Source organism: Armigeres subalbatus, chromosome 1, assembly GCF_024139115.2.
Source record: "Armigeres subalbatus isolate Guangzhou_Male chromosome 1, GZ_Asu_2, whole genome shotgun sequence".
Classification (NCBI taxonomy): Eukaryota; Metazoa; Arthropoda; class Insecta; order Diptera; family Culicidae; genus Armigeres; species Armigeres subalbatus.
Window position 1 is genome coordinate 55,007,356 of NC_085139.1, and position 20,513 is coordinate 55,027,868.

Below are 20,513 nucleotides of genomic sequence, written 5' to 3' on the forward strand. Positions count from 1 at the left end.
GAAATTTGAACCCAGCCGTTTCTTAGTTATGCGGAATACAGACCAATTCATTTTTTATATATAACAAGAAGAACAAGAAAACATATCCATACGGTACTTACGGAAAGCTAAGTCACATGTACGTTGCAATGCAACCATTAGAGCATAAGTTATACTTTCAATTACCTAAATAAAATTCTGCCCCATTTTGCCCCTACATGTATGCAGTTAATGTCAAAATGCTCATTTTTGAACCGAAAATCGTCAATAACTTCGTCAATATTGAAAATAAGAAGAAACTGTCTTCGAAAGGTTCATGTTTTTTATCGCGACGGACATTTTTGTACAACATTTGAAAAATCTAAAAAATATATTGACGAAAGTATCGTGAAAGACCTGTTTTTTGGTGGTCGTTCATAAATAACGACCCATATCTCGACTTCTATAGCAGATAGAAATAAAATTCATATAGCAAAATTTTTCCTAGAAGCTTGTTCTACAACTTTCTCTAAGACACCAATGATGTATCTTCATAATTGGAGGAAAGAGAATTTCCATCTCACTTTTAGGGGGATTAGTCAAACAAATTTTTTTTCCAGAATATGGAGCTTAACATACTGAAACTTTTCTCCGAAGTCACTGAGACTCTAAAATCAACTTTTCATGGCCAAAACATTTTCGATCACGAATTCCTGGGTTAGAAAACACTGTGCACCGGTGGCGGTGGCGTGGCACGGTGGCGCGTAGGTCTAAACAAGACGATAATAGAACAAAAGAACAATAGATCTATGTTATTTTATCGTCTTTATTAAAGAGGTTTTCAGCCCTTGGCTGGCTTACCTCTAAACAAACAATAGAACTAGAGAACAGGAGCACAAAAAAAGAGGACAAGAGAACTAGAGAACAAAAGAACAAGAGCACACGATAACAAGAGAACAAGATAACAAAAGAATTAGAGACCTAGTGAACAAGAGAACTACAGAGCCAGAGAACAAAAGAACAAGAGAACGAGAGAACCAGAGGGCAAGACGACTGAGGAAAAATATAACAAGAGAAAAAGAGAACAAGAGAACAAGAGAGAAAGAGAACAAGAGAACGAGTACAAAAGAACAAGATAATAAGAGAACAGAAAGGAAAGAGAACAAGAGGATAAGAAAACATGTGGAAAAGAGAACAAGGGATAAGAAAAATAATAGAGAAAAAATAACAAGAAACTAAGAGAACAAGAGAGCAAAAGAAAATGAGAACAAAATAACAAGAGAACATGAGGAAACATGTATCAGTGGAGAACACTCAACGGCTGCAGGTGTTCATTAACAGATGCCTGCGGTATATAATTCGGGCCTGGTGGCCTCACAACTGGATCTCAAACAACGAGCTCCATCGTCGTTGTCACCAGAGGCCGATAACAACAGAAATTCGGGATCGGAAGTGGGGCTGGGTCGGCCACACTCTACGTAGGGGCGGAAACGAAATCTGTAAGCAAGCATTAGACTGGAACCCAGCGGGACATCGCAGCAGAGGCAGACCCAGAGGCTCATGGCGGCGAAGCCTCAATAAAGAAATAAAAGAAGTCGACCGAAATCTAACCTGGCAACAGGTTAAAGCGATAGCCGGGCATCGCTCAGGATGGAGATCTTTCAAGTCGGCCCTTTGCACCACCGGAGGTGTACAGGATCCATAACTGAAAAGTAAAAATGAGGAAAAGAGAACAAAAACAAGAGAACAAGAGAGTAAAAGAGCAATAGAACTAGAGAACAAGAGACAACGATAACAAAAGAACGATGGAACAGGAGAATAAGAGAACAAGAGAAAAAGAGAACAATAGCAGAAGAGAACAAAAGAACAAGAGGACAAAATAACAAGATAACAAGAGAAACAAGATAACACGTAAACAATTAGAGAGCCAGAAAACAAGAAAACCAGAGAACAAGATGACAAAAGAACAAAAGGATAAGAGGACAAGAGAGCAAGAGAACAAGAGAGCTAGAGAACAAGAGAATAAGAGAACGAAAACAAGAGAACAATAAAATAAAACCGTCAAAAGTTCGCATCTATTTTTAATTTTTTTAAAACTGTTGGTACCTATAGCTATGGTAGTCCACAAATTATTTTTTAAAGAAAATATTTACATTGAACAAAACACATTGAACAAATCCATTGTAACATGTTTTTTAATCAATGTTCATTCGATCTTATATCCTCTCGACCTTTCGTAGTCTTATCGAAGGAGTTTCGAAGCTTCTTCTAGTTGAAAGCGTTTTAAACCCATCCTCCGTTTTCAATGCTTTGTATTTTACTTCTTCCTTCACCTCAGAATATTGAACACAATGACACAATGGAATGTAATTCACGTTTGATTATAAGATAGGAAAGCAACTGGAAAGAATTTCAAATTGAAAGCCGCCACCCACGCAGTGTGCGTAGTTTCTAATTTTGCACAAGCACAAAGAACACAAACATAGATAGGTTTATTTTTGTAGGCATAGACACAAATAGATATAATTCGACTGATTATCGTTAGTTACATAAATTTTTGTTGAAAGCATCAATAAATGGTAATCGTAATAGAGCAATAAAGAGCAATAAAATCGTATATTTTTATAGATGATCGTCGCTGACGAGTGGACACATCTTAATTTAGGTTGACAAATAAACAATGAATGAAATCGCGTCTCTTCGATGGGCGCACCTTTTTGAAAGGGATAGCCACACTTTTATTGCGATTGTGGAGATTCGCTTAGTGGGTATGAGAGTGTTGCCTGCATTTTGTTGAATATTTGAAAAATGTTCTACTTCTCCGTATGTAAATAAATCGGGCCTGTATAGACTTGTTTCTGCGAATGTGTACATCGATTTGAACTTGTAGCTAGACAACTCTGTTGTGCCGCTTCCTTTCGATACCCCACAAAAAACGATTGGCATTTTGATGATTGCAATGGCATCTACTTGGCCGCCTCCGGTGGGCAATCCGGCTGATTCGACGGATGAGCCGCACGGAACGCCGGGTGACCCTCCAGTTCCCGATCGATACGCAGTATGATCGGGTAGGGGCGAAGGTCCACGTGGAACCGGCGAGCGTTGAACACCTGTGGCACCAGGCAGCAATCGGCCAGGGTGATCTCGTCACCGACGCAGAACTTTCCGGCCGATGTCGAGAGCAGTTTCTCGATGGCGCGGAAGCCTCGCGTGATCCAGTGTTGAGCCCATTCCTTCTTCTTCTCTTCGCCGACGTGGATTAGGACAATCAGGTTCTGCAGCGGCTGGACGCCGGAGGCGATGACCTGCGAAAAAAAAACAAGATATGTAAGGGACGAGTACGATAAAATTTAATCTTTTGCTTACCTCGCAGATCTCGCGAACTTTGGCACGCTTCAGGACATCCTGCGGCAGTAGGGGACGTTGGGGACGCGTCTCCTCTAGATAGTGCATGATTGCTATCGATTCCACCAAGGTATGGCCATCTGGAGAAATGAGTAAACAAGAACGACTGTATTAGTAGAGTTGAGTATCACCGAATAGGTCTTCCGTTATCTGAATCAATTAGTGCTGGGGAGATATGATACCTGATTGATACCACAACGGAAGATGAACCGACATCTAAGAACGTGCTTTGATTGCTTTATGACGATAATTTAACTGCTGATGGGCCCCCATTGGTGGGATTTTGTATTGGTCAAGTTCCGCTTTTAATTGAAGGGTGCGACATTGACCGCTTAGGCATTTGGTATCCGGAACTAGTGGCGAGTGGACGTTAAATTCAAAGAAACTCAGCATATTTAGTAAAAAATCTGCATTAGGATAATGAAGTTTGTTATTCTTGGAGTATTGGCTTGTAGCCAGGTGAGTGTTCCTTTATAACTCCGAGTTATTTAAGTGTTTTCTAAATTAATGATTTCGTGTGTGTTACTTCTACGTGAAGTTAGTTTTCGCTGTCTCACAATATGACATCAGCATTTAGTCGAACTGTGCAATAAAAATCCTATTCGACTAAATGCTGATGTCATATTAGAAATTTGGGGACAGTACTCGTCGATAGCAAATCCTTCCGCACGCGATGGCATATGAGCAAGTCAAACCACCTTCCTTTTGCCAGTGGAGATATATCAGCTTCCACTCTGATATTCTTCCCTCCCTTCATACGGGAGCTTATAGAAGGAAGGTCGTGCGATATGTGCCATCACAAATATTGCCCTCCGCTCGCTTTAAAAATCGACTTCTATAAAAACATTCTTCATGCCTGCCGTATCCTAACGGAACTATCAATTCTATACTTTCGCCTCTAATGCTATCATGAACATGTACGTCCAAGTTTGGAAGATGATATTAGCATTTCCATATCATTGTAAGTGTTTTCGTCAAATTCATTCAGATTTTCATATCAGACAAGAAATATTGGCAATTACTTATAAATTACGCAAAAACTATATATTGAATATTGGAATTGAATTCCACATTATTCCAATAAATTGTACTGAAAAAATGTTTTCTGTAGCAAGGATGTTATCGATCATTTAGTACCTAATCTGCGATGGATCATTTTTCAATAGCTCATTCCAGAAGCTTGATTTCAAAATGTTTTGGTCCGAGTAATCATTCGATCTGTGGTCCGAGTAATCATTCGATCTATTATGTATGACGTTAAGCAAAGCAGACTCGATGATGTAGAGCGTCCAGCGGTGTATCCATGTTGACCGGCGTTTAAATACTGTTTGCAGTGAGCATTTAGTGGTTCCATAACAGTCAATTCAAAAAGCTTTGATCTAACACATAGCGAAGTGATTCCCCTGTAATTGTTGATGTCGCGTTCAGGAGTTCATTTGCGATTTTTTCTAAGAATAACTTGAAAAAATATTCCAGGAAATGCTTTGGGAACTCCCCTAGCAGCACACATGTTCCACAACGGCTACTGCAACTCATATGTGACCGGATTAGGTCACAATCAAGTTGCTGCAACCAATTTTGTCTGACTTGTCTGACTCCTTAAAAAAAAGGAACTTTCCGGAGCAGTTCCTGTTGAAATTGTCTGCAGAATAGCTTGAAGACAATCCGGGAGAGTACTCGTAGAAATTTTTAGAAGACTTCCAGCAGAATCTTTCGGGTAAAACTCTTAAATAATTTCCAGAAGAATTTCGAGGTGTAGTTCTTGAAGAAATTTCCCGGAAAATTCCTGAAGATATTTGTAGGGGAACAGTCAGATTAATTTGCAGACACATTTTTGTAAGTACTTCTAAGAACTCTCCGAAGGAGGTTATCCAGGGGCGTAGGGTGGGAGGTGACTTTAGAGGAATTTCACATGAGTTTCAAAAGAAATATACAAGAAATCTCGAGTGAGTTCTCAAGGTAACTTGTGTAAATTCGGAGAAATTTTAAGAGTAACTTTAGAGGTATTTCTGGGTTCAAGAAAAAAATTCTGAAGGAATTTCGGAAGATTCCTTTGAAGATTTTTCAGAGGAATACCTGGAAAAACTTTCTGAGAAAATCTTGGAGATACTTTCTGAGAAATTCCTGGATCAACTTTCGGAGCAATTCCTGTAAAAATCTAGGAGGCATAGCTGGAGAGATTACTGAAGGAATTTCTGAAAGAAATCGTTGGAGGCATTTCCGAAGGAATTGCTGAAGGAATTTCCGGAGAAACTCCTGGAAGAACTTCCGGAGAAACTCCTGGAGAAACTTCCGAAAGAATTCCTAGAGGAACTCCTGGAAGACCTTGCAGAGGAGCTTCCGGAGGAGTTTCTGGAGAAACTTCCGGAGGAGCTTCCGGAGCAATTCCTGAAAAAATTCTAGGAGGCATTGTTGGAGAGAATACCGTTGGAATTTCTGAAAGAAATCGTTGGAGGTTGAATTGCTGAAGGGAATTCCGGAGGACCTCCTGGAAGAACTTCCGAAGTCACTCCTGGAGGAACTTCCGAAAGAATTTTTAGAGGAACTCCTGAAAGACCTTGCAGAGGACCTTCCGGAGGAGTTTCTGGAGGAACGTCCGGAGGAATTCCTGGAGGAACTTTTGGAGGAATTCATGGAGGAACTTCCGGAGAAATACCTGGAGGGGTTTGCGAAAAATTCCTGGAGGAACTTCCGGAGGAATTTCTGGTGGAACTTCCGGAGGAATTCCTGGTGAAACTTCCGGAGGAATTGCTGAAGGCATTTCCGAAGGAATTTCCGGAGAAACTCCTGGAAGAAATTCCGGAGGAACTCCTGGAGAAACTTCCGAAAGAATTCCTAGAGGAACTCTTGGATGATCTTGCAGAGGAGCTTCTGGAGGAGTTCCTGGAGAAACTTCCGGAGCAATTTCTGAAAAAAATCTAGGAGGCATTGTTGGAGAGATTACTGAAGGAATTACCGAAGGAATTGCCGAAGGAATTTCCGGAGAAACTCCTGGAAGAACTTCCGGAGGAACTTCTGGAGAAACTTCCGAAAGAATTCCTAGAGGAACTTCCGGAGGAACTCCTGGAAGACCTTGCAGAGGAGCTTCCGGAGGAATTCCTGGAGGAACTTCCGGAGGAACTCCTGGAGGAGCTTCTGGAGGAACTCCTGAAGGAACTTTCGGAGGAATTCCTGGAGGAACTTCCGGAAGAATCCCTGAAGGAGCTTCCGATGGAATTCCTTGAGGAACTTCCGATGGAATTCCTTGAGGAACTTCCGAAGAATTCCTCGAGGAACTTTCAAAGGAATTCCTGGAGGAACTTCCGGAGGAATTCCTGGGGGAAATTCTGGAGGAAATCCTTGAGGAACTTTGTTGTAAAATACTTTGATTCAAACTCCAGAACAATTTGGACACCTTACAACATCTCATATGCCTGGATTTGAGACGCAAGTGAACGACAAATACTTGGAGGACATAATTGGGTTGTTACCGCGGCTGGGGACATCAGAAAAGACTTGGTTGATTCTGTAGATCATTTGATTCAAAATCCAGGATAATTTTGAAATTTGGAAATACTCGGAGTACATATTTGGAATTAAACTGCGGCTGATGAGTCTAGGGAATTCTTGGATGACCTGCGGCTTGGATGGCTGCTTAAGACATTGAGTTTGGTTTCATAGATCATATAGGGCATGGTCCATTGACCATTTTCAAAAAGAGATAACGACCTTCCGGTTACGCGGGTAAACCTCAAGACCTATACTCCAGGGAATTCTTGGATGACCTGGAACGGAATTTGGTTTAATATATCAAATAGGGCATGAACCATTTTTAAAAAGAGATAACAGCTCTTTCGTTATGCTTGTAGACCTTAGGTCTTTGGTTACGCGTGTAGACTCCAGGAAATTCTTGGATGACCTGGAATGGAACAATTGTTGAAGGCAAATGATGAATATACAAAGCATCTACTTTGTTCTTTGGGTTTCTAAGAGTGCTTTCCTATAGGCTTACTTTTTGATGTCAATAATGTTTCAAATTCTTTTTACGTCACGTGCCGTAAAAAGGAAGTCGTAAAACGAAGTGACGTATAAAATACTGCTGTAAAAAGAGGGTTGAGATTGACTCTTAATTTACTAACTCGGTATGTTTTTCGGAAAATCGCCAAAATGTTTAATGGAACTAAATTTGTGGATCTTAAGAAGATTATAAAAATATTTCTTTAAAGCAATCTCCGTGGTGAATGAGAATGTTGCCTAAGTTTTGTTCTAATATTTTTACCGAATTAGAATGCTTTGTAGATTTTTCTGTCGTTGTAACAAACGTTCTTTAGTTTTTTAATTTTGAAAAAGTGTTTGAGAATTTTGGAAAATCTAAGAGATCCAGAAAGGATTATTAAAGTAATGAATGGAAAGCTCATGAGTTCCAGAGATTTAGAAGGCAATTTTAAGATATCTTGAAGATACATGAGATTCTACGTGAATTTCTCCGAAGTTCTGGTCATAGTTTTAAATTTGTATGATTATGCAAAGTGAAATTCCGGAATTCTGAATCCATTTCATTTGAAATAATTCAAACACTTTTCAAAGGGGGTCAATTCTGTTCTTTTTTAATCAATAGCTCTATTTATAATTGTTCAGATATAAGATATAAGTTCAGATATAAGGGATATCTTTCTGTGATGGAATTATATTGAGTAGGTAGAGAAAGCAATTTTTTTAGGAATTTAATCAACTGTTTTGCGGCATACCTTGCGATTGACTCGAAGATTTTCGAAAGAATGATCGTTCGAAATTTCATTGGCCGGATTTCATTTGATCGCTGCGTTTTAAATTCACAATTTCGGCATGAACTTATTGTGTACACATGATCAGATAGTTAACGAACACGTTAACGAAGCACGATTGGAAGAGTAAAGCATTGTAACGGTCACCTTCTTGAACAGACCCATCCCATTCAAATTTCATTTAACGACAATCCTCACGGAATTCAAAACTGAAAGCACTCGCGTTTTGAAGGGCACCCCATTCAAACCGGAAGTTACGCACAAGTGTCATTTTTATTATCCCACTCTTGCTGTGACGCAGTAAAGCAGAAATTTCGCTTAACTTCTCAAAAAGACCTGAGTAGGTCCTTTTGGAAATTTAGGTGAAAAATAATAACAATGACAGTGGTGCGTTGCTTCCTAATTGAGTGTGCAAATGCGAGTGCATTTAGTTTTGGATTCCGTGAGGATTGTCTTTAAATATCGGTTTCTTCGACAAGGAAACTAGTCAAACAAAGGCAGAACGAATTTATTTTTTGAAGCCAGCGACGATTTTAGAGCCAAAAAGTACGTCACACAAAAATCAGCGATTTTCAACCTCCCCTTTCCCCTTCGTCACACTTGTTGTATTAAGTCACTAAATTTTTTGTATAAATCGTTAGGCTGCTCTGCACTCCCCTCTCCTCTATAGAAGCTGGACGTTAGGGTGGCTCAAAAAACACTTTTTCAAATTTGTTGATGGGCCGCCCTCTTATTCGGTTCCATTTGATGCCCTGATGCTCTGGACAAAATTTCAGCCAAATCGGTCAACGTTTGGGCGGTGCTAAACTCGTTGGAAGTTTATATGCAAAAATGTATGCAGAAACATCCATAAACAGTGATTTGCAGTTGGACGGCACAATTTACGATCAGGAACCATGATACTCATTCAGTTGTTGTAGAATTAAACACAAAATGTTATGCTGATCTTCTCGCGGTTTTCTGCCTAACATTCTGTATTAAATTCTTCAAGATCTGAATGAGTATCATGGTTCTTCATCGTAAGTAGTACCGTCCAACTGCATTTCACTGTTTTGGATGTTTCTGCATACATGTTTGCATATAAACTTCCAACGAGTTTAGCACCGCCCAAACATTGACCGATTTGGCTGAAATTTTGTCCAGAGCATCAGGGCATCAAAAAGAACCGAATAAGAGGATGGCCTATCAAAAAAAAAATTGAAAAAAGTTTTTCCCATACTAATTTGAGCCACCCTACTGGACGTACTATGTGGTTGAAGGTCAATTTGGCCACTAGATCCCTTGATATAAAATGTGGTAATTGTTCTTCAGAAATTCAAGGAAGTACTAGTAGAAAGCTTCCTAGAATTTTAGAATTTCATTTGAAACTCGTCAAGATCAAATCCTTCGAGAATTTCTTCTGGAAGTCAATCAAGGGGTTTGGGGTGGGGCTGGCGGTATGGTTTGGATAGCGTTCATTCACCAGAAATTTCTGTAAAAATTCATTAATTTTTTCAGGGATTCAGATTAGGTGTCTTGAAATAATTTCCGGTGAAATTAATGGACGGATTTTTAGGACAAGTTCTGGAGGAGTTCGTGGAAGAAAAAGTGGGAGAGCTTCTGCATTTTATTTGCAAAGCATTTCGGAAGATTTCTATAAGATGTTTTGAAGCAATTATAAAAAATTGGAGGGATGGGGGTGGGGGTAGGGTTGATAGTGACATTTTTAGGGCAGGAATAATAATTGCTTAAATAATTTATAAAGAAAAATCCTGGGAGAAGATTCTTGGAGGAATTTCCAGCAGTATTTAAAAAAAAAAATAGAGCAGTAATTAGAAGAATTTCCAGAGGAATTTCCGGAGGAAATCCTGAAGAATATTCTAAAAAAAATCATGACTGAATTAGCAGGATAATTCGTGGGTGGATTTTGGAGGTTATACCAATAAGATACAAAAAAATTTCTAATTCAAGAGGAGATTTTCTGGAAAAAATCTCACTTATTTACTTACTTACTTATGGGTCCTGTACACCTAGTGGTGCAAAGAGCCAACTTGAAAGATCTCCATCCCGAGTGATGTCCAGCTATCGCTTTATCCTGTTGCCAGATTGCATGTCGGTTAGCTTCTTTTATTTCTTCTGAGGCTGCGCCGTCATGAGCCTGGTTAGCCTCTGCTGCAATGTCCCGCTGGGTTCCAGTCTAATGCTTGTTTACATATTTCATTTTCACCTCTACGTAACGTATGTGCCGCATCTGCAGCCGCTGAGTGTTCTTCACTGACAAACACCATGTTTCGCTATCGTATAGGAGTACAGATTTCAATGGCGAGCAATATACTTGATACTTGATACTTGATGGGCTACAGCTCTTCGATGAACCTACGCCGAATGGAGTATCCTTCTCCACTGGACTCGATCCTGGGCCAATCGCTTCCAGTCGCCCTGAACATTGAGTGCCTTCAGGTCCTCTTCAACTGCAAACAGCCATCGTGTACGCGGCCTTCCACGAAGCCTGCGGCCTCTTCCGGGTTCTCTACTAAATATTATCTTCGCTTGACGTTCTTCCGACATACGAACAACGTGACCAGCCCACCGTAGTCTGCCGTGTTGTATAAGCTTAATAATATCCAGCCCTTTATACACCTGGTACAATTCGTGATTCATGCGACGCCGCCAGATACCGTTCTCCTGTTTACCGCCGAGTATTGTCCGCAGCACCTTACGCTCAAACACCTGAGAGCTCTCCGATCAGCCTCCTTTAACGTCCATGTCTCATGGCCGTATAAAGCCACCGGAAGAATCAGAGTAGTATACAGCGCGAGTTTTGTTTTCGTTTGCAGACTACGGGACTTAAGCTGGTTACGAAGTCCGTAATAAGCCCTATTTGCAGCTGCAATACGCCTTTTCACCTCGCGGGTAACATCATTATCGCACGTCACTAATGTTCCAAGATACACAAATTCTTCTACAACTTCAAATTTTTCACCATCCAGCACTATTTCGCTACCACCACCACTAATGAACCCACGTTGATTGCCAGCGACCATGTACTTCGTTTTGCTGGTATTGATCGTGAGTCCAATTCTCGCTGTCTCCCTCTTAAAAGGCGCAAAAGCCTCTTCCACGGCACGGCGATCAATTCCGATAATATCGATATCGTCCGCAAATCCCAGGAGCATATGCGATTTTGTGATAATGGTACCGCTTCTTTGCACACCAGCTCTCCTAATCGCTCCCTCGAGCGCTATATTGAACAGTAGGTTCGAGAGTGCATCACCCGGCTTTAATCCATCTAAGGTAACAAATGACGTCGATATTTCATCCGCAACCCTTACACTTGATTTCGATCCGTCCAACGTTATACGAATCGGCCGTATCAGTTTCGCCGGAAAACCATGTTCAAGCATAATTTGCCATAATTCATTCCGTTTCACTGAATCGTACGCCGCCTTGAAATCAATAAACAGATGATGTGTCTGCAAGTTGTACTCCCGGAATTTATCAAGGATTTGTCTCAGGGTAAACATTTGATCCGTCGTTGATCGGCCCTCACGAAAACCTGCTTGGTATTCGCCTTGGAAGGACTCTTCAAGCGGTCTCAATCTGTTGAACAGAACACGGGACATAATTTTGTACGCCGAATTAAGGAGGGTTATACAGCAATATACAGCCTTAAGAAAAATGGATCGCGTAGCTTGTGATTAATTCTCAAAATCAAAATCAAAACCAGTAATCAAAATTCTAGCTTCGATGTCTAGATAATGCTGCTTAGATGACATAAAAAGTCCTCTCAGAATTCCCCCCAGAATTCATTCGGAAATTCTTTCCGGTAGTTTTTCTAAGAATTCCTCCGAAAGATGCTTCCCGAATTCTGCCGTAAGTTGCTTCCGGAAGTTGGCACGGCAAATGCTGGGTAAAGCGTACCATTGGTACTTCGCGTACCTGAAGGAATAAAATAGACCCCATCCCGCGGTCCTGCCAGCGAGGGACTCTAAGTGAAACTGTGCACCATTGTCCACCGGAAATAAGGAGGAATGGTCCTCCGGAAATTTAGGGGGTTTGGTGTCAGGCCCTGCAAGCCAGCCTTTAAAAAATCATAAGCAACGAACAATCAACGAACCGACATTATCGACGTCAGGACATATCGTGGCGCTAACATCGACTCTGACCACTATCTGGTGATGGTTAAACTGCGCCCAAAACTATCCGTCATCAACAATGTTCGGTACCGACGACCGCCGCGGTACGACCTAGAGCGACTGAAGCAACCTGATGTCGCCACTGCATACGCGCAGCATCTCGAGGCAGCGTTGCCGGAAGAGGGTGAGCTCGATGGGGCCCCTCTTGAGGACTGCTGGAGTACAGTTAAAGCAGCCATTAACGATGCAGCGGAGAACAACGTCGGGTATATGGGTCGAAGTCGACGGAACGAATGGTTCGACGAAGAGAGCAGACAGATTCTGGAGGAGAAGGACGCAGCGCGGGCGGTCGCGCTGCAGCAAGGTACCCGGCAGAACGTGGAACGTTATAGACGGAAGCGGAGACAGCAGACCCGCATTTTCCAGGAGAAGAAACGCCGCCTGGAAGAAGCGGAGTGCGAGGAGATGGAACAGCTGTGCCGTTCTCAAGATACACGCAAGTTCTATCAGAAGCTCAACGCATCCCGCAAAGGCTTCGTGCCGCGAGCCGAAATGTGCCGGGATAAGGATGGGAGCATCTTGACGGACGAACGTGTGGTGATCGAAAGGTGGAAGCATGCACTACGAGGAACATCTGAATGGCGCTGAGAGTACAGGCAGTGAAAGTTAAGGCAGCGGAGGAGATGACTACGTCAGTTCAGCGGACGATGGAAGCCAACCAGCCACCACCTTGAGGGAAGTTAAGGATGCCATTCAACAGCTAAAGACCAATAAAGCAGCTGGTAAGGATGGTATCGGAGCTCAGCTCATCAAGATGGGCCCGGAAAAGCTGGCCACTTGCCTGCACAAACTGATAGTCAGAATCTGGGAAACCGAACAGCTACCGGAGGAGTGGAAGGAAGGGGTTAAATGCCCCATCTACAAGAAAGGCGACAAACTGGAGTATGAGAACTTTCGAGCGATCACCATCCTTAATGCCGCCTACAAAGTGATATCCCAGATCATCTTCCGTCGTCTGTCACCATTAGTGAACGAGTTCGTGGGAAGTTATCAAGCCGGCTTCGTTGACGGCCGCTCGACAACGGACCAGATCTTTACTGTACGGCAAATCCTTCAAAAATGCCGTGAATACCAGGTCCCAGCGCACCATCTGTTCGTTGATTTCAAGGCGGAATACGACAGTATAGACCGCGTAGAGCTATGGAAAATTATGGACGAGGACAGCTTCCCTGGGAAGCTTACCAGACTGATCAAAGCAACGGTGGATGGTGTGCAAAACTGTGTGAAGATTCCGAGCGAACACTCCAGTTCGTTCGAATCGCGCCGGGGACTAAGACAAGGTGATGGACTTTTGTGCCTGTTGTTCAACATTGCGCTAGAAGGTGTCATGCGGAGAGCCGGGTGTAACAGCCGGGGTACGATTTTCAACAGATCCTGTTAATTTATTTGCTTCGCGGATGACATGGACATTGTCGGCCGAACATTTGCAAAGGTGGCAGAACTGTACACACGCCTGAAACGTGAAGCAACAAAAGTTGGACTAGTGGTGAATGCGTCAAAGACAAAGTACATGCTTGTGGGCGGAACCGAGCGCGACAGGACCCGCCTGGGGAGCAGTGTTACGATAGACGGGGATACCTTCGAGGTGGCCGAGGAATTCGTCTACCTCGGATCCTTGCTAACGGCTGACAACAACGCTAGTCGTGAAATACAAAGGCGCATCATCTGTGGAAGTCGGGCCTACTACGGGGTCCAGAAGAAACTGCGGTCGAAAAAGATTCGCCACCGCACCAAATGTGTCATGTACAAGACGCTTATAAGACCAGTTGTCCTCTACGGACATGAAACATGGACAATGCTCGAGGAGGACTTGCAAGCACTCGGAGTATTCGAGAGACGGGTGCTTAGGACCATCTTTGGCGGGTTGCAAGAAGACGGTGTGTGGCGGCGAAGAATGAACCATGAGCTCGCCCAACTCTACGGCGAACCCAGTATCCAGAAGGTAGCTAAAGCCGGAAGGGTACGATGGGCAGGACATGTTGCAAGAATGCCGGACAGCAACCCTAGAAAGATGGTGTTCGCTTCCGATCCGGCAGGTACGAGACGGCGTGGAGCACAGCGAGCGAGATGGGCAGACCAGGTGCAGAACGACTTGGCGAGCGTGGGGCGTATCCGAGGATGGAGAGATGCGGCCTCGAACCGTGCATTGTGGCGTCAAATTGTTGATTCAGTGTTATCTGTTTAGATGTTAACTAAATAAATGAATGCTTCCGGACGTTGCCTCCGGAATTCCTCCGGAAGTTGCTTCCGGAATTCCTCCGGAAGTTGCATCCGGAATTCTTCCGGAAGTTGATTCCGCAATTCTTCTGGAAGTTGCTTCCGGAATTCCTCCGGAAGTTGCTTCCGGAATTCCTCCGGAAGTTGCTTCTGAAATTCCTCCGGAAGTTGCTTCCGGAATTCCTCCGGGAGTTGCTTCCGGAATTCCTCCGGAAGTTGCTTCTGGAATTCCTCCGGAAGTTGCTTCCAGAATTTCTCCGAAAGTTGCTTCCGTAATTCCTCCGGAAGTTGCTTCCGAAATTACTCTGGAAATTGCTTCCGAAATTCCTCCAGAAGTTAATTCCGGAATTCATCCGGAAGTTGCCTCCGGAATTACTCCGGAAGTTGCTTCCGGAATTCCTCCGGAAGTTGCTCCCGGAATTCCTCCGGAAGTTGCTTCCGGAATTCCTCCGGAAGTTGCTTCCAGAATTCCTCCAGAAGTTGCTTCCGTAATTCCTCCGGAAGTTAATTCCGGAATTCCTCTGGAAGTTGCTTCCGGAATTCTTCCGGAATTCCTCCGGAAGTTGCTCCCGGAATTCCTCCATAAGTTTATCCTGAAATCCTTCGGGATGTTCCTCGCGGAATTCTTCCGAAAGCTCTTCCCGGAATTCCTCTGAAAGTTCTTTCCGGAAATCCTCCGGGAATCTCTCCGGAATTTCCTCCCTGATTCTCTTCGGAAGCTCCTCCTGAAATCTCTCCGGAAGTTGCTTCCGGCATTCCTCCGGAAGTCGCTTCCGGGTTTCTTCCGGAATTCCTCCGGCAGCTGCTTCTGGCATACCTTCGGAAGTTATTTCCGGCATTCCTCCGGAAGTTGCTTCCAGAATTCCTCCAGAAGCTGCTTCTGGCATACCTCCGGATGTTACTTCAGGCATTTCTCCAGAAGTTGCTTCCAGAACTCCTCCAGATGTTGCTTCCGTAATTCCTCCGGAAGTTGATCCGGAGTTCCTCTGGAAGTTGCTTCCGGAATTCCTCCGGAAGTTGCTCCCGGAATTCCTCCATAAGTTTATCCTGAAATCCTTCGGAATGTTCCACGCGGAATTCTTCCGAAAGCTCCTCCCGGAATTCCTCCGAAAGTTCTTTCCGGAAATCCTCCGGGAATCTCTCCGGAAGTTCCTCCCTGAATTTCTCCGGAAGCTCCTCCCGAAATCGCTCCGGAAGTTGCTTCCGGGTTTTTTCCGGAATTCCTCCGGAAGCTGCTTCTGGCATACCTCCGGAAGCTACTTCCGGCATTCTTCCGGAAGTTGCTTCCAGAATTCCTCCAGAAGCTGCTTCCGGCATACCTCCGGAAGTTACTTCAGGCATTCTTCCGAAAGCTGCTTCCAGAATTCCTGCGGATGTTGCTCCTGGAATTCCTCCAGAAGTTTCTCCTGAAATTCTTCGGGATGTTCCTCGCGGAATTCTTCCGAAAGCTCTTCCCGAAATTCCTCCGAAAGTTCTTTCCGGAAATTCTCCGGGAATCTCTCCGGAAGCTCCCACCGAAATCTCTCCGGAAGTTGCTTCCGGGATTCCTCCGGAAGTTGCTTCCGGGATTCCTCCGGAAGTTGCTTCCGTGATTCCTCCGGAAGTTGCTTCCGGGATTCCTCCGGAAGTTGCTTCCGGGTTTCTTCCGGAATTCCTCCGGAAGCTGCTTCCGGCATACCTCCGGAAGTTACTTCCAGCATTTCTCCGGAGGTTGCTTCCAGAATTCCTCCAGAAGTTGCTTCCGTAATTCCTCCGGAACTTGATTCCGGAGTTCCTCTGGAAGTTGCTTCCAGAATTCTTCCGAAAGTTTCTCCTGAAACTCTTCGGGATGTTCCTCGCTGAATTCTTCCGAAAGCTCCTCCCGGAATTCCTCCGAAAGTTCTTTCCGGAAATCCTCCGGGAATCTCTGCGTAAGTTCCTCCCTGAATCTCTCCGGAAGCTCCTCCCGAAATCTCTCCGGAAGATGCTTCCGGGATTCCTCCGGGTTTCTTCCGGAAGTTGCTTCCGGAGTTCCTTTGGAAGTTGCTACAGGAATTACTCTGGAAGTTCCTCCCAGAATTCCTCCGGAAGTTTCTCCCAGAATTGCTCCATAAGTTCTTCCCGGAATTCCTCGGTAAGATCCTCCTGGAACTCTTCCAGTAAATCCTCCTGACATCTGAAATTCCTCCGGAATACCAAGTTCTCCCACTTGTTCCTCCTTCGATGTTGAAATAATGTTGCGTCGCTGTTGACAAACCGAGCTGACCAGCTTGGTTCGCCAAACAGTTCTGCACACACGTTCAGATATAGCACATTTTTTTTTCGTGGAGGTGGTGTCAATGTTTGGGAAACAGGTTTCATTGTGTATACGGATGGTATGCTGGGTTAGCAAAACACAGCACAATGGGAATAAAAATTGCTCATAACGCGAATAAATTCAATTTTTCGGTTTGGTATGGGCGGATTGCGTTTAAATTTTAATACAAATCATAGAACTTTCTGGAGAATCATGCAAAGGTGATTAAGTTCACTGCACGAAGCTGCAGGACCTCGCTTCACCCCAGTGTCCCTCATTCGTTATGTAATTCATCATGAATTTTCGATCAAATTACAAATAATAGACAAAACAACATATTTGACCTTAAATTTTGACAAAAATCGCATTATGTGAGATGGGAATTGATATCCTAACCACCTGTGCACGATTCTCCGGAAAGTTTTACGATTTGTGTCAAAATCCGAACCGAGATATTGATTTTTTTTCTGCGTTATAAACTTTTTTACCCATTGCGCACTATTTGGAGAGGCTTTACGATAGAAACGTGACAAAAGACAGTATCATAGCGTAAATTTGGGGGAACTTCGAAACCTTCTCGGATGGAAACAATCGGTGAACGTGGAAGTGGGATATGTTTTCTGTTTTCTGTCATTACAGGGCACATCGAGACGTGAACAAGATTAGCCATGAGATACATGGAAGCCGAATACCCTCAGAAACTGATTCAGTTAAGGTGAATCGCGGTAGAAACCAATTCAAAAACTAAATCAAGCTTTTAGGGGCACACATCTCCAAAGAAAAGCAACAGGTAACAGCAAAAATTACGTTTTTATCTTCGCTTCGTTGCAGCATGCATGAAAAAATGATTTTAAGATGTGCGGATCGCCTATTAACTGACTGGTGTCAAAAACGTGAGGTGAAGCTAGTACGGCCATTTTGGCAACCAGTGTCCTTAAAATAACGAAACTATCGTCAAAAGCTTGATTGAGCAAAAGCTAAACGCAAGAAAATGTTTTAAATCTCGCTTTGTTGTAGAGCCTGATGAGTCTTATTGAACCGCATTGCACCACATAAGTTATATTGCTCTGATTGTGATTCTTTTGTTTAATATAATATCAAACAGTGCTCTTGCACTGTGAACCTATTTATTGAATCAACCAAATAATGACCAAACGTCCATGCCTTATCTTACCGCTATATTTAACACGAGCAGTTGGGCTTATCTGCAAGCCATAAACCACATAATTGAATTAGATGTTTTGCGTCTCATAATACCATGAATTGAACTTCAATTCTGTGGATAATTACCATGACGTCAAGCTAACCAAGTTATCTTGTTTTGTTTTTTCACCATCCCTACACAGATCATCCTTTCGAGTCCGGTAAACAGCCCTTCGGCAACCAGTGATGAGACCGCGCAACCCAAAATCGAGGACGAACTACTCGTCCTGACCGAATTTAACCAGCTGTTCAACCAGCTGCATTACGACGTGAACTACAAGCTGCGCATCTACCGCATGGACCACTCGCGCGACCTGAAGAACCTCAACGCACAGTTTATCTCCCGCTATGCATTCGTCATCACCGACATTCAGCACCGGAAGCAGGAGGCCAAGGACGCCATTTTGCAGCACGCCCTGGACATCGGAGACACCCAGAACCCGTGCATCGTGGAGAAGAACGACGAAGCGATCCGCCGAGCCACCCAGGCCGCTAGCGACTTAAGTGTGCTGGGGGAAAAGGTCTACGGCGACTTGGCAACAATCACGAAGGTCTTTTTCTACCCGATCGTGAAGGGCCATCAGCAAACTTCAAACGCGCTGCAGCCGACTGTACTCGACAAACTTTCGACGAACAACGCTGTGACGGGACTGCAGCTGTTGCTTGCCGATTTGGCCTTCAAATACATGGCCAACGAGGACATAGTCGACCAGGTGGTCGCTAGCTTGGACAAAGAGCTGGAGGCTTTCCAGGAAACCATCAACTCGTTACGCCGTTGGGCTTTCGAGGAAGTTGACGAAATTGGCCGAAACTATGTGTTCAACATGGAGCAACTTATAACCGATGCGTTGGCCTGTTAGATTAAGATGAAGTGGGACTATGGTCAAGATGATTAGCTCAATAAAAGTACCATTTATAAATAGAACATGTGTGTGTGTTGAACTTCGGGTATTGTAATTTGTAATCTAATCTCGGTGCAAGGTTTGATAGCCAGCGGAAGAAATATTCGGATTAGGTTTGAGTTTGAGTGGGGTCCCCTTGCAAAATTATATAAGGTAAATCCGAATTGCCGGTGAACTTCATTAGAGAAGTGAATCTTGGTGCAGTGAGAAAACAATCATGAAGCTGTCTACATTTACGGTGCTCGTCTGTGGACTGATGGTAGGTTAGAACGGTTTCAAGATTCGACGGATTTGTGAATTGTGTATTTTTTCGCAGGTCGTGGCGTATGCCGCGCCAACGACTCACAACTATAGCATGGAAGAATTGGGCCGTATTATTGAGGAATATCGAGTGAAGTTTGATGACCTACATGAAGAAAAAGATGCGTTTTTGGTTTTCGCTCGTATTGTCGTCCGCGCTGAACTGAAGATGTTGAACGAAGCCGTTACGGAGAACTTAGGACAAGCCTGGAGCGACATCGATCATCACTTCGATAGCACCCGAAAGATCATCGGCGATATGATCATTACGCCTGGGGCTAACGAGCAGTGTCTTTTGGGCCTAGTGGAGGAAATCGTTGCTGAGCGGATTCGTGCTGCGGATGAGATGAGCCTCTGCGCTGCGGACAAAATTGTTATCAAGGAAAGCCTGGCCGATGAGATGCGTACCTTGGTTAATCTGCTGCAACGAATCTCAACCGCCGCAGCCGAATACACGCTGTATTCGTTCTCGAACCACAATTCGTTGCTCGATCCAGAGAGCCACATTGAGTGGCTAGAACGCAACTATCAGAACCAGGTGAACTTCTGGGACAACTATGCCCGCCCTGAGGCTCAGGAAGACCTGGACAATATGGAGATTAACCGCCCGCTGCTGGTGCAGGAGAATCTCCTCTGTTTGGAACGCATCCAGCTGGATATGGCCGAGGTCGACCGCAACATCAACCTGCGAATCAACCAGTGCATCGGATGAGTGAGGTGGACTTTAGTTATGGTTTGAATTATTTAATAAAATTGTTTTTTTTTTGTCTGGAGATGGTGTTTTGAAATCTGTTATTGATTTATCGCATAGCGTTGACCAGCGACGGTATCGGGATTATTAATCGGAATTGGTCATTTTAGCACTGTAAAGGTTGCTTATCGCTTTGTTTTTGAGAACGTATAGGACTTGGGGGCTATTTATCCAAGCGCTGATAAGATGAAGCTAATCAGCGACAAACTGCAGGCACGTTTTACCTATAACAATTATAAAAGAAACATCTGTAAGGTATTGTGCAATGGTGGTTGCGTAATTCCCTGGTACTTCGATCTGATTATAATGCACTCTGTGCAATTTCCAATTGGTAAATCATTGACCATTGGACATGTTTAATTATGAATAATCACTGTGTAAACATCTTAGGCACGTTACATTTGCCACTGATTTATCGCTCACACCGGTTCACGCCGCGGCGTGGCAGTCGTTTTTGCCCAGTGACGCCGCCGTGCCGATGATGTGACCGCCGCACAGGTCTATTCCGGCCAAGCCATATCAAATTTCTCCAAAAAACATCTCCAGGAGTTCCTCCACAGCTTC

At 43.8% G+C, this 20,513-nt stretch overlaps 3 protein-coding genes across 4 annotated transcripts in view; 2 read left to right on the forward strand and 1 right to left on the reverse strand.

The window, feature by feature from the left end:
- Positions 1–2,253: 2,253 nt before the first annotated feature.
- Positions 2,254–20,513, reverse strand: part of LOC134225762 (probable maleylacetoacetate isomerase 2) — a 165,307-nt gene continuing 147,047 nt past the window's right edge. For both annotated transcript variants that reach the window (XM_062706124.1, XM_062706117.1), the window contains 2 exons: positions 3,325–3,443; positions 2,254–3,263 (listed from right to left, as the gene is read on the reverse strand). In XM_062706124.1, the coding sequence (XP_062562108.1) occupies positions 2,925–3,263; positions 3,325–3,443 (458 nt within the window). In that variant the 3' untranslated portion in view covers positions 2,254–2,924. The remainder of the gene's footprint in view (positions 3,264–3,324; positions 3,444–20,513) is intronic.
- Positions 3,487–18,915, forward strand: LOC134225755 (uncharacterized). The gene is made up of 2 exons (XM_062706105.1): positions 3,487–3,822; positions 18,140–18,915. Exons 1-2 carry the CDS (start codon positions 3,784–3,786, stop codon positions 18,854–18,856), a joined length of 756 nt encoding a protein of 251 aa, XP_062562089.1. The 5' UTR covers positions 3,487–3,783; the 3' UTR covers positions 18,857–18,915.
- On the forward strand, positions 19,074–19,958 carry LOC134208402 (uncharacterized). The gene is made up of 2 exons (XM_062684383.1): positions 19,074–19,157; positions 19,215–19,958. The coding sequence occupies exons 1-2, from the start codon at positions 19,116–19,118 to the stop codon at positions 19,908–19,910; spliced, it is 738 nt and encodes a 245-aa protein (XP_062540367.1). The 5' UTR covers positions 19,074–19,115; the 3' UTR covers positions 19,911–19,958.